The sequence below is a fragment of the Macrobrachium nipponense genome, chromosome 41 (assembly GCF_015104395.2).
Source record: "Macrobrachium nipponense isolate FS-2020 chromosome 41, ASM1510439v2, whole genome shotgun sequence".
Taxonomy (NCBI): domain Eukaryota; kingdom Metazoa; phylum Arthropoda; class Malacostraca; order Decapoda; family Palaemonidae; genus Macrobrachium; species Macrobrachium nipponense.
In genome coordinates this window covers 19,864,829-19,879,504 of record NC_061102.1, presented here as the reverse complement: position 1 = coordinate 19,879,504, position 14,676 = coordinate 19,864,829, and the positions used below count along the sequence as shown (strand labels likewise).

Sequence of the window (14,676 nt, the reverse complement as noted above, 5' to 3'; positions counted from 1 at the left end):
TGGGTGCCATACCCATAAAGTAGGGAGTTTGTGTATAAAACTATCGGTAGGTGGGTGCACAAGTCAGTGCCAGTTAGGTCGACTAAATTTTTGGAGAACTTTCGAAAGTGAATACATAAATGTGTAGAGCAGGACTGCCACAGCAGGTGAAGAGAGACGATGAACAGCTGTTGATTGTTCTCCCTCGCTGTTTCTTCCGTTTTTGAACCGTTTTTTTTTTTTTTTTTAATATAGGTGGATGAAGGCTTAATGGGAAATGAGATGATTTCATAATAATACTCTCATGTAGCTATATACATACATACACACACACACACACACACACACACACACACACATATATATATATATATATATATATATATATATATATATATATATATATATATATATATATAGTCAAAATTATCATCTCTCGTTCATATTCCGTAAAGAACTGATTGCTCCTACTTTATCAAGTACACAAGTACACGTACTTAGCAACGACCTACTATTGACAACACAAAAACAAAAACAATAAACCTCAGTGCAGAATGACGACGCAAATTTCATGGATAGAATTAATGTAACATCCGGTCTGCCATCACGATACACTCGTACCGGACTGGCATATGACTCTTAGTCACAAGTCACAACTCACAACTTTACAAGAGTAGTACAACTCATTCACTGGAGAAAGTCACGTCAATGAGGGTAAGCTGTATCTGGTGCTACTATAGCTACTAATATTAAGGTTTTCACCATATGTGGGCCTATTTAATGGTATTTTTCATTGTGTAAGGGCCTATTTAATATTGTGATTTTTCGTTGTAAATAGGCTTACCTACTACATAGCCACATATTTTGATATTGAGATCATAGATTTTCCTAGTACCTAGCTTAACTACCTAGTACTAGTACCTACCTGTAGTTCGTATACCTAGTAGGCCTGTTTAATGTGAAATCTGTTACAGTAAGTAGGCCTAATTCGAGCACTGTAAAACGCCGGCCGGGCTTTCATCTTCGCAACTAGGCTATAAGTTACCAGTAGGCCTACTTCCACTATTTAGCCTAGTACTAGTTTGAGGAATAGGTAGTTAGGTTCGTCATTTTAGATAATCATATGGTTACCTATACCTTAGTGCCGTCGGTCTAAGCTAAGCCGTAGCCTAAGCAGTGTTTAGCTACAATGAAAGTGTTATGGTAGTGGTTTTAGTAATTAAAAAACTGACCGTTTATTATTAGTACTACTTATTTGGCTACCTAAGCTCAGTTAATGATTAATCTAAGGCGACTACGGACGTTATCACTACTTGGGCTAAAGGCTATACCTATTTTTGGAATAGGGCAACATTTAGTACTACCTATAGTAATCACATAATTTTTCCTTACCTAAGTAACCTAGCCTAAGTCAAGACGACCTACTTAACTTTTGGAATAGCTTTATGACCTAGCTTAGGCAACCAACCAACCATCTAGAATATTGCTACAGAGAGTTTTGGCATTTTATTCCAAATTATATTAGGTTAATCTGAATAGCCAGCAGTGCAACAGAGTTGACTACTGTTCAAAATACAGAAACCATATGTCCAGATTGTTTGCCTTGTTTCATGTACCTATTCATGATAATTTTTGCTGTTGCAATCAACTAGGCTTAGTGTAAGTGTATTCTTACCCACTGGGTATGGGTAGGGGCCACAGTGAGGAAACTGGCGTTTTTAAGATGAGGAATCTAAACTTGAGTGAATTCCACCAAATGGCCTAAAATGCAAAAACTTTGAAATAAAGGTCAGGTAGAGGGTAGGCATCCTAACCTTTGGGTAACAAATTGTCAGAATACTTATTCCATTGACAAACTAGTGGATTCGCATCAGATGGCATTTCCCCTTTTGCATATTTCATTTTAAGATCCATTTACCAATTGCATTTGCTTACCTGATGAACATCTTTAACTTCCAAAGTTATTGTATGTTTAGATTTACCCAGAACATTTCATTTAACCCATCTGTTTTTCTCTTTCACTTTTTCCATGACTAGTTCGTGCTCTTTTATGAATTACTTAATCTTCTCAATGGCACTGCAAACAATATTTCTGTTTCATATGAATGATTTTCACCATATTTTTGCAGGGATTGTGAGCATGGATTGGTTCCTACCTTTATTTGCACTTGTAGTGGCAGGTGTGTCAGCTGCCCCTGCAGAAGATGAGATTACTGCTTTACCAGGACTGAATCACAACATATCCTTCCGTCATTTCAGTGGTTATTTAAAGGGAACTGAGGGAAAGAATCTACATTATTGGTAAGTTAAATAAATTTTAAAACTGTGGCTTTTAAACATATGGTACTAGTCTGCTTTTTTACTGAACTGAACCCTATTCTTAGGTGAATTCCTTTCTTATTGAGTAAATTACAGCACAGTAGTATATACTTCACATCCCAGATGCATCCATCAGAGTTCATGTAAGTAATCCAATTGGATGAACATTAGTAAGGGTTAAAATTTTTGCTGAAAAACACCACATTGCAAAGGTCTGTCTTCCAACTCTTCTGGTACCTACAGGAGCCCAGGTGTAAATCTTATAGTATTCTCACAGTAGTATGATGAAGAACATGTCCAAGCTATCTCCCTTTGATCATTATCTCATTTATATATGGAAATTCTGTAATTTCCCTTACTGTATCATTGCTGCCTTTTCTGCCATCCTACCGATAATATTCTGAAAACTATACTAGTAAATTGGCCAAATCTTTTAGATATAGTAGTTGGCAGTATCATCCTATGATCCATGATGGTATAGCCATATAGATACATATTCAATATAGATCATACTAAACTTAAGTATAAACTTACTATTATTTGCAGTTCCAGTATGTATGATTTAAAAATCATATTAAACCTATCATTGTTCCTAGATATTTGAAAAATTCTGATTTATTAATCCTTTCTCCATTTAAGGTTGTTGCATTCCATTGTACATACTCAGTCCCCATTATGTACTTCTGTTTTTTCTGGATTTTTGTAGAGTCCCATCTCTAGATCCAGGATGTATTGTACTAAGCAAGCTTTCCAAGTCATGTGAGATGATATTTAATGATTAAATCAACATCATTTTTATATTCTAAGTTTGTCAATATCTATTCTTACATACCCTAATCCAGAGGTTCTTAGTCTTTTGATGACTCCAGACCCCCAATGAATTGCCAGTATGGTTCCATACCCCCTTTGCTTAAGTCCTATTTGTTGACAATATAACTTAATATACCTAGTTTGATACTTTAGGTATCAAACTAGATATGAATAACTAGGAATAGAACATACAAGAAATTCAAAAGCATTTATAGTTTTATATAGCTATTTATTTATGAAATGTACCCATGTATTCACTGACACATTAAAATTAAATATATACAAATATCCAGAGATCAAGTCCCTTACATGTAACCCCAGTGTGTGGTCCTCGGGTATGGATACCCCCTGTTAAGAACCCCTGTCCTAATCTAAACCTCCTCATCCATCTCCAACCCACAGTTGAAACAAATAAAAAACATTCTTCTTGAAACAAAAAAAAAACACCACACTATTTACTGCAAATTTACTTGACAAGACCCATTATATTTATTTTTTTTATGTCTATTTTGCAAGTTATCATGTTTTTTCATTGTGATTCATGTTTCGTTTAGTGTTCTGAGCATTATAAAGGAGATGGGAAGATGTTTTCTTGTGATATTACGGTGTGTGCACAGTGAACATTTGTGGTATATGCATTACATGCACCTAATAGAAGGCACCACTTAGAGAATGGCACATTGCAGACACTACTAGAGGTATTTTTAAGTGATTTTTTTGGCTCCTAGCTCTGTTGCTTTCTGCCATTACTTATCATCTGTTCTTTTTGTCTTTCTCAAGCAGCTGTTCATTTTCCACAGGTTGACCTTACTTCAGTTTCAGTTTACATAATAGAACAGCCCTGAAAGAACTTTATGAGACTCAGTGTGACTTGTTGGTTTCATTAAATGACTGTGGTAGAAAAAAGTATTTACATTACTGAATTTGTTGAATAATGAGGACAGAATTAAAACTGCTTATCAGAGAAACATCATCAGTGACCTTCTGAAGGATGTTCTTGATATGGAAATCTTGGCCTTTGAGAAGATATAGTATCTCACTTTAATATTTTGATGAGAGTAACAAATACAAACTGCTTACTTAGTAAAGGTTAGTTTCAATGAATTAACCTTTTAATGCGCCTATACTGTTGTCTTCACAGGTTTGTTGAGTCTTCTAATAACCCAGCTAATGATCCAGTTGTCTTGTGGATGAATGGAGGACCTGGTTGTTCATCTATGGAAGGTCTCCTTGCTGAACTTGGGCCTTACATTGTCAACCCAGATGGGAAGACCCTAAGGGAAAATACTTATGCATGGAATACAGTAAGTTTTATTCAAGTAAAATAAGATAAGCATGTTGATTCGTTCATTCTTTGTTAATATGATTACTTATGTTTTGTAGCTATTCAGATGTATAATTTATATTACATATGCTGAATATTCTCTGAAGACATTTTATGACAAGTCTTGGTTATAATTAGGCTAGGAAAAGAATGCAGTGTACTATAGGGAATTCCAAGACCTTTAAGGTGGGCAAATTGATGAATGATAGGTTTCTTTGGAAAATTACAATTGAATAGTTTTTCAAAAAAAAAGCTGGTTGGGTGTCAAAATGTTTAGAACGTCCCCACTTTTATTATATGTATATGTAAGTTTAGGTTCACTCAAGAGTGAATGGATTGCAGTGTTGTGTAAAAATGTATTTATTTAGGACTACTGTTATTTGTTTTACAGACTGAAGAGTTTTGACTTTTTAGGCATACTGTATTTTATTTTTTTTTTAGGTTGCAAATGTACTCTTCCTTGAAGCCCCAGCATGTGTTGGTTATTCTTACAGTGAAGATGGGGACTGTTCTACCGGTGATGATGAAACTTCTCTGTCAAATTATAATGCCCTAAAGGATTTCTTCACAAACAAAGTAAGTATTACGTAGTACATACATGTTTTACCTTAAAAAAGCTGTGACAAAAGCAGAACTCACTCAACTAGGTATGGACGTTCCTGTTTCCTGTACTTGCTTACCAATAAAGAAAGGCCTTGATGGCCAGCCCACATATTTGATGAAAGTTAGGCTGCACATGTATTTTTACTTCTCACTTTCAAAATGCCCATGATAAAACCCACTTCAGCTCTTTATAACTTTTGATTATAGTCTGTTCACATAACCTGGTCATTTTGCTTTCATGTTTGCCATTATAAAAGCTTTTGTAATTGGTGATTATCCATTTAGTACATAATTTATTTAGTGTGTTCTATTTTTGTATTGAGTGTTTACATGCTATGTAGATACATGACAGACTTATAGGTAAAAATGAAAGGATTCAAGAAGGAATTATGGTGGACTTGTAAAGATTTTGTAATGAAGTGCATGGGTCTCTTTTGCAAGAGGGAATGAAATTACCGCACCAAAATTGTTAAGGGGGCTTAGCAGATAACAAATGATTCAGTAACCAGAGTGAGCAGAAAATACTGGCTTATTTAAGTGTCTGTAGCCAGTCTGATGATGGGGTAGAGTAGGTTTAGGAGGAACTAGTACAGGCAAACAGTGGACAGATGCACATCACTAGAAAACTGTCACTACCTTACTTTGACCAAGTAAGAATAAGATTCAGAAACCAACCTGGTCACAAAAATGAGACAGAAGTAGAAACATTTGCTGCAAATCTCTTACCCTTTGACTTGTAAGACTTCCTCTTCTCATAGCATGGGTACTTGTCATGCAAATCATTTCCAGACTTTTCACACAGGTGAATGCATGTGATCATTGCTTGCTGCAACAGGTGCTGTGTAATGGGTGCAGGTGTGTCTTCAGCAAGGATGTATAGGTGCAGTAGGCCATCCTTTTGAATACCTAAGCAAGTTTGCTTAGGGTATACAACAAACATACCTAAACATATGAAAGGCAAAAGAACAAATTAGCACTTTATTACCAATAAACACAGTTTGATTAGATTGATTATTTGCATCTCTAATATGTTTGTAGATGCCAATAATGAACAGCAATACAAGTGTAATTAAAATAAAGGAAAATATACTAATGGCACTGTTTATATGATCAACACTTAAAAATAAGTAAAATAAAAAAAAAAATTGAAACAATAGCTCAATACTCCAACATACCTACCTATACACTAACCACAATGACTTAAATGATTAAAGAAGTTATACTAGAAACATTTGTAGTAATACCTAAAATTCTCACAGATAGTATTTGACAAGGGTGAAATTCACAGTAGTAGTGACATAGGAAGTTAGCCGACAATGGCCCTAGGTAGTTAAAGTTACACTTACACTATTTAGAAAAAAACAGAAGTCTAAGTTGAGAAGGTGGTGATTATCTGCAATTATAAAAAGGCAAGTGAGAAGGGGTGTTTATGATCAGTGATGACTGCCCAGTAAAATAACCTAAGGAAATTATGATAGAGCTGCTGTTATTGACAATTCCAGACACATGAACTATGAGGAGAGTATTTTGTACTTACCAATGGGTGTAGATGGTACATGCTTGAATAATTGCTCCCCTTCTTTGTCTGAAATTCAGAAAAGGGTATGTCTTAGGGGTTTTGAAACCATGAATGTTGCCATGAGGTATGCTATGATGGGATTGTCATGAAACAAATGTTGCTGTCAATTTTCATTATACAGTGTGTTATACATATGTACATTTTATTTTCAGTTCCCAGAATATCGTAAGAATGAATTTTATGTAACTGGAGAATCGTATGCTGGTGTTTATGTTCCTACACTATCAGTCAGAATCCTTCAGGGTCAAGATGACTTTGAAATAAATTTCAAAGGATATGCCATTGGAAATGGACTCTCTAGCTACGAACTTAATGATGATTCCATTATCTTCTTTGGATATTACCATGGACTGTATGGAGAAGAGTAAGTATGTAATTGCAAGTAAATTCTCCGTTTAGGTGTTAAAGTATTTAAGGATAAGCTTGTTCATGTGGATTATAATTAAAGTAAGCATAAATTTGGGAAAAAGAGTTCAGAAGGTTTCCAATATTGAGAGCATATCCAATTTTGTAGTGTTTTTATACGAACAGTCTGACATGCTTATGAAAATCTCAGCAACTGATAGTTCACTATTAATTTTCCAAATTACTGGTTGATTTGAAAATTATTGATGATGTAATTAACTAATTTTCTAGGTCCTTCAAATAAGATTCTTGTCACCTTTTATGTTGCCAGCATCACTTTATTGTAAAGCAGCATTTGGCAACCTCAGAAGCATAGTAGAAACCTTCCCTTTCTCATAGGTAGTCCATTGTGCAGGATAGTAGAAGGTTTAGGTTCTGAATAATTAATACCTTCTTAGTCCAGACAAAGTCAGTCAGTGCCATGACAAACACTATTGTTAATGGCAATTATTACCTTTATTATATAACTAGGAATTAATCAATCACCCTTAGTGTGAGATTGAAATTGGTTAGAGTTATTTGTAGCCAAGATCATTAACCCTTAAGGGACATGCTAAAAATAGATTAAGGATGCCCCCAGACCAGCAAACTTTAGGTTGCCAATTTAAGAAGGAAACACATCAATGGAAAGAGGAAGATATGCAAATGGATATGGTGAAGAAAACAAATTCCAAAAAATATGCTAATTTTACAAAGTTATATATGTTTTTTCTAATAATTTCTTTTATTTTATTTTGTAAAATTATAAATACAGCTCACACAATATGGTACAGATAAGAACTAAAATCAGTAACAAGTTCTGAGTATATTAATTGTAAAATATTTACAAGATTTACTGAGATGAGGAGACTCAGTACCTTTGTGAGGTATACGTATTTTTTTGTAATGTTTCTTTGTCGTTTTCTTTGCAAAATTACAATTATAGCTGATATACTGTCACATAAGATAAAAAGTAAAACCAACAGCAAATTGTACCAAATTGTATTAGTTTTAACTGAAAGTAAAATTAATGAAAATTGAGTTTGTGTTGGTTTTCTCATAATAAAATTGCTAACTGGTAAGTCAAAATGAATTTTATACCTTGGTGAAATTATAAGAGAATTTATTATGTAGTAGTACATTGAAAATGTGTCTTATAGTGTTAAAAAAATACAAAAATCAACATGACTCACCTCTGCAAGTTTATTGCATCGTGAAAACCAAATACATACTGGATGGGACAGCTAATTTCTGAGGAGCTGTTAATAATTATGGTTTGCTTGTCTTTAGAAGTTCTTAACTGTTTCTTTTCTTTTTGAACTACTTTTCAGCCTGTGGAATAGATTGGTTGCCCATTGCTGTAAAAGTGGACATGCTGCAAGGGACACTTGCAACTTTTACAATTCTTACTGGCCTATGTGTACCAAAGCTGTAAGCATTAGTATTATATGTTAGTGAAATAATGGTAGTTTTTGAAAATGTGCTCTGATTTGTTAGAATTATAAGAATATTTTTATTCTTGTATGTGTTTTGACTACGATATGAGATTCAAATGATAAAACTTGGTATATTTCAAAACTTGATACTTTTAACTTTTGGAATCTTTTTCCTATAGGTTGGCCAGGCATCAGACATAATTTACAACGAGGGTCTGAACATGTATAACTTGTATGACAACTGCCCAACGGGTACAGGAGGAAACTTCTCACGCTATGAAGCAGACTTGTCGAACGTCTTCAGAGAACATGAATCTCATTCAGCTATGTTAGGAAAGGTCAGGAACAGGTAAATAGTAGCCTTTTTTAAAGTAAATTTTGTAAGCCACAATGAGTTTTCACAATACGTTGTGTATAGTGAAAGTTTTCCATATATCCAGCTTAAAGAAAGTTTTCTTAGCCTAGCATTTTGTACACAGTTACTGGATTTTCTATCTTGGTAGTTTCCTCTTTCTCCATGGTTGTAGATACTGAGCACATCATTGAAATGTCTCTTGCCTAACCATATTTTATAGGACTTATATTAAAAGGAAAATTCTGCATTTACCTTTAGTAAGCACACAAATCTAGTTCACAGTGTCATCATTCCATTTCTGTTTTGGGACTGCATTTTTACACTGCCCAGTCTTCAAGAAGTTAATTGATAACAACACTGAACATTTTTGAGATCCAATCATTTTCCTAGTGCTATTCAACTTATATAAATTGTGAATTGAATTTTGTTTTCTTTGTATGATTGATGTATTAAAAAAATTATGGTTAGAATAAGACTTTTGCTTCTGTTCCCTGGTTGCATACACACATGCTGTTTGATGCCAGTTATTGGGGAACAATCCTCATGGTATAAAGAAGCTAATTTCAACCTGTATATCAATAGTAGTTTGGATTATGCAAAAGTTTCATTTACTGTAAGGTAAAAAAAAGTTACATGACATTTGTTTTACCATATGTTAAAACTTGGAAATTGGTATTATGTATTTTCATTGTTGGTGTAAAAAGAGGGGCAAAATATTCTGCTAATTTAAATACTATAAAACTTATGTTAATCACTATATATATATATGACTATATTAACTCTCTCTTGGGGGTTGGCATAACATAAAGAGATAACTTGAATGATTCATTTTTGGTAGGCTGAAAAACATGCTCTCCTCTTGTGTAACTAACTGCCATGTGTAATGGATCAAGATTTCCAGAACAAGACCACTTAACACAGAGCATACTTCAGCCTATTAACGGGACACCTAACAGATGTAAATCTAATCTCCCATTCATGAGATTTTTTAACACACACTTATACAAGTAATAGTGAGTTATTTAACAGGCAATTTATTATTTTATTTAAGAGAAAATTAGACTGCTGTTTCTGTACCTTAAATTTATAAAACAGAATCTACGTATCCAAAAGCCAGCGGTTTTGTTTATTTCTCAGTAACAAAGAACTCTTATGAAAAAAGACTATCTGTCAACTCATTTTCAGGATTAAGAATTTGAAAGGAAACCCACCTTGCACAAATGGAACAGATCTTCTGGATTACATGAACAATCCTGATGTGCGAACTGCTGTTCATATTCCAGAAGAACTCCCTAAATTTGAACTTTGCAAGTAAGTCATGAAATTTCCCTATTTTATTCCTATTTCTAAAATTGCTTTTGAATGATTTCATGATGTATACTTTAAAATTTTCCATCAGAGGGTCCACTGTTTGGACCAGTTTTGAAATTGTGTGTACCAGATTCTCTAGTGTGCATTTGGAATTAGGTATATTCTCTTTGCGAATGTGTAATATGATAAATGTACTTTGGATCTAAAAGGACAGCCAGAACTATTAATCAGTTCTCAAGTAAGAACTCCGTGAGGTGCTTGGAAAATTAGCTGAATGACAGGGTGCATAGCCTATGAACTACAGTCCTACTCTTCAACCTAGCCTCCATTAATGCTAATGTTGGTATTGATTCAGGGTCGTATTTGTATTCCCACAGAAGCTGCTTAATTTTGCCCTTTGTTTTTTGTCTCTAAAGTAGGATTTAGAGCCTTAAAAAGTATATTTTCCTCTTTATGTTTCTATAAAGTTATAGTGTAATGTTGATCCTGTATGTTGTTACAATTAAAAGCTCTGATATTTAGTTTATTCTGTTGTCATTTTTTAGTGCTTTTGTTGCTTTTAAGGCTTTTACTTCATCTTGTAATAAGTTCTCTAAATTCAAACATCACAAAACTATTAAGCAAGTGAAAAACAGGAAATCCCTAAATCAGAATGTTGAAAACTTTAGTGGCAAATGCTGCTACCTCCAACTCCAAGGAATAGATGGGCATATGTCTGATTGGCTTGGTAGTTTTGAAAAGCTGTTATTTCCTAAACTTAGTATTTTTTGTAGGTATACAATACCTTTATGAGAAATGTGAAGAATTTTCAACGAATGGACTTCATATGACTTAGATATAATCATAGGTACTAATACATTGAAAAGTAATCTTTTTGGAATAGGGATTTAGGGATTTTTATTTTTTTATGTGTTGAAGGCTTTCAGATTTTTGTTTTGCACATTCCAGTGACGAAGTGAATTACAATTACAAGCGAGAGTACAAGACAATGAGGAAGCAGTATGAATATCTTATTCCAAGAGTAAGAGGCTTGGTGTATAATGGTGACATTGACATGGCTTGCAACTTTCTGGGTGATGAATGGTTTGTCGAGGGCCTTGGACTAAAGGTTAGTAATTGTGTATGCAATGCATACAGTAGTTATTGTTACAGTAAAGTTTATTTAGTCTCTTGGAATTTTCCTTTTTTTATGTCAGTACAGTATATGTGTAGTTAATTTCAAGATTTGTTAAATCTCTTGTATCATAATCGTAATCAATTTTAGTACATTGTCTTTTCTCTCTTATGGGGTGAATAAAGATTTTCCTGGTTTTCTGTAGTAGTTTGCTGAGTGCAAATTATCTCTTATTTTAGATTTTTCGAGTTGAGGCTGTTACATTTAATTTTGTAGTGACATATTGTAGTATACTATAGTACTATAGAATTGGTATGAATAGTAAATAGTATTTAAGTTCACAGGTGAAAAACTGTTACCATACTTTATGCTTGTTAAGTTCCCAAAAAGTTCAGTAAAACCAAGTAATATTTATTTGCTTGATACATGGTATAAATTGGTGTAATTGTTTTGTTAATTAAAGGAAAGATAAGAGGAACATCAGTGTTTTTGCTTTGTAGAATTACCATATACGTAGGTGGTTAGAAGCTTATCACCTAGTGAACTGATTAACTTTAAAATGTAAAGGAAGAAATTTCATTATGAGTAATACAATATTTTCCTTAATCTATATTTGTAGGTTTTGGAGGGTCGTAGGATGTGGCATGAAGGTGGCCAGGTGGCAGGATTTGTGAAACGTTTCCAGAACATTGACTTGGTAACTATTCGTGGTGCAGGGCACATGGTTCCTGAGGATAAACCAGGTCCTGCTTTGAAAATGATCGCATCTTTCATTTACAAAAAACCGTATTAGTCTAGTACAGTATTTACTGGTGTTGGTATGATAACCATCTGGATAACTGTGTTTTTTTGTTTATCCTATGTTACCAACTTTGGCTTGTATAGATTCTGTCATACATATGGTGGTTCACATTTGTAGATATTTCTGAGGTAGTAAAATCTTATAGTTTTTCAGCACTTAATTTTTTGTTCTTTTATGCATACTAAGTTTTTATTAACTTTCATACTTTGTTTTTATCACCTTTTATGCATTCTTAATTTTATCAGTTTTAAGTGAATAGGCATATTCATAGAGGATGTAACTGAGAGTGTCTATTGGTATCTGTAATTATCCTTTTAAAGCTTGATACTACAGGTAGTATTGTTATTTTGTGTAGATTGCTAAATCTGTTGAAATTAAATTAATTAAATAAAAGGCTGGCCCTTCAGAAATAATTTTCACTTCATAGGTCAGTTTTTGGTTATTGACAGTGTTCAAGAATACTAGTATATGTAGTTTTTGTTTTATAAATGATTGTCATTTGTTAGTATATTGATTAATGTAGATCATTTCCATGAGTTTTCAGTCATTGAACAATAGTTCCAGATCTGAAGAGGAGATTTTGTAGGTTTTAGTGTACTATGTCCAAAATACTTACTATTGTGTTTTTCAAGAACACATTAATGATTGATATTTTATTTTTAAGAATTCCTGATAAATTGTGTAAGATTTAAGTGATGTATTGGCTTTCCTGTTGACTTATCTCAGTATTGTTAATGAAACCGGTGAAAACTAAATAAAAGCACTTAATTTTTTGTGGTGTTTATTTTCTTCACCTATTAACCCAGTTTTGTATAATTTTTTTAGCTGTCATATGTTTCTCCAATAGAATTTCATATTCACTGGACATTTGAAACAGAACTAATTTCTTGCACCACTGGTTGTCTTTTATATAAAAGTATTTTTATATTGTCTTCAAATACTGAAAGTATTTGTGAATTGTCTTCACATACCCCAAATTGGATATTCACTTCACTGTCTTGCAGTCAAGTCCTTGCTGCTGATTCGGAAGTTGAAAACCAATGGCCCATTTCAAAATAAGGACTATAGAGCAGGCACCAGAGTTTGTAACAGATTCAACAGTAGTTGAAGGGCATGAACAACCAGGAAGAGGGATCAAATATACATCCACGAACAGTCGTCGTGGTTTTGTAAGAAGAGTAGTGACACCCCTGTATTCCAAACACCTGCTCTGTGACAGCTGGTACACCTAAGAGTTAGAATTAGGGGAGACATGAGAATAAGCACACTTGTGTCTTAAAGGAAGAAAACGAGATGGAAGTAGAGTAGCACATGAGCAAACTTGACCCTTCGTTAAGATCCTTACCTAACTTCCTAGATACCTTCTGAGAAGAGTAGGACACACAAACACATAACACTAAGACAGGTGATGACACACACAGAAAAATTCTTCTGTAGAGACTGGCCAACAAGGAAGGAATCGATCTGCATTTTACTTGGAGGTCTCGCTTAAAGTCAGTCATGAACTTCATAGGTAACGTGTTGAATGGGCTTAACGGCAACAGAGAACTTTGCAACATGTTTCAGCCAATCAGGAGGCAATAGAGAACTTGGCAATATGTTTCAGCCAATCAGGTGTGAATAGAGAACTTTGCAACACATTTCAGCCAATCAGGGAATAATAGAGAACTTTGCAACACGCTTCTGCCAGTCAGGTAGCGATAGGGAACTTTGCAATGTGTGTTAGCCAATCAGTTGGCAATAGAGAACTTTGTAACACGTTTTGCCCAATCAGGTAGCGATAGTGAACTTGGCAACAAGTTTCAGTCAATCGAAAATCATGAACTAAAGGGAAATGAAAGAAAAATACTGGGTTAATCACGATGTGGAATATTATGTCCCATAATATGCCACACAGGGATATCAGTCACAAACCAGTGGAAGGTGAAACACTTTCAAAGTCTGACGAAGGATATGCTAGAAATGAAAGCAGCCCTTTGAAATACTGCTGTGATGCTTAGATTTTCAGAATGATAGATGGAAAGCCAAAACATTGAGATGTGACTACAAAATACTGTACATGCTCAGCATGTGGCAAAGAGAAAGCCTTTAAACCTGTGAAAAACTAATGCAAACAGCTGTTGAAGATTATATGTAAGATAAACAATGCAATCCCTGAGTGGGTAGTGCTAGAGTGTAACTCACATAAAGTGTTGTAGGCATTACAAAAGTTTGTTTGCAGAATCTGTTCAGCCCCTAGCTGCCTCCACTCTTTAGCATTTCACTTTACGGCTCCATTCCTGCGTCCCATCATCCATCTTGCTGCCCATTCATAAAAACCAAGATGTGGCCTTAAAAATAGCCAAGATCAGCCTTAAAAAGCCAAGATTTAAAAGTTACCGTAGTGTCAAAATCACATCATCATCATACCAATAGATTGTTTTGTTTTGTTTGCTTGTATGGTGCTTTTACGTTGCATGGAACCAGTGGTTATTCAGCAACGGGACCAACGACTTTACGTGACTTCCGAACCACGTCGAGAGTGGACTTCTATCACCAGAAATACATATCTCTCACTCCTCAATGGAATGGCCGAGAATCGAACCCGCGACCACCGAGGTGGGACGCCAACACCATACCAAGCACGTCACTGAGGCGGTTAAAGCCAACGGTTTTTTTCA

General features: G+C 34.4%; 1 protein-coding gene across 1 annotated transcript; it reads left to right on the top strand.

Annotated features, from left to right (window-relative positions):
- The first annotated feature begins 511 nt into the window (after positions 1–511).
- On the top strand, positions 512–12,789 carry LOC135212566 (lysosomal protective protein-like). Its single transcript, XM_064246109.1, has 10 exons — positions 512–693; positions 2,109–2,280; positions 4,250–4,412; positions 4,874–5,008; positions 6,767–6,978; positions 8,330–8,429; positions 8,614–8,783; positions 9,975–10,100; positions 11,049–11,208; positions 11,834–12,789. The coding sequence occupies exons 2-10, from the start codon at positions 2,120–2,122 to the stop codon at positions 12,005–12,007; spliced, it is 1,401 nt and encodes a 466-aa protein (XP_064102179.1). The 5' UTR covers positions 512–693; positions 2,109–2,119; the 3' UTR covers positions 12,008–12,789.
- The last annotated feature ends 1,887 nt before the right edge of the window (positions 12,790–14,676 follow it).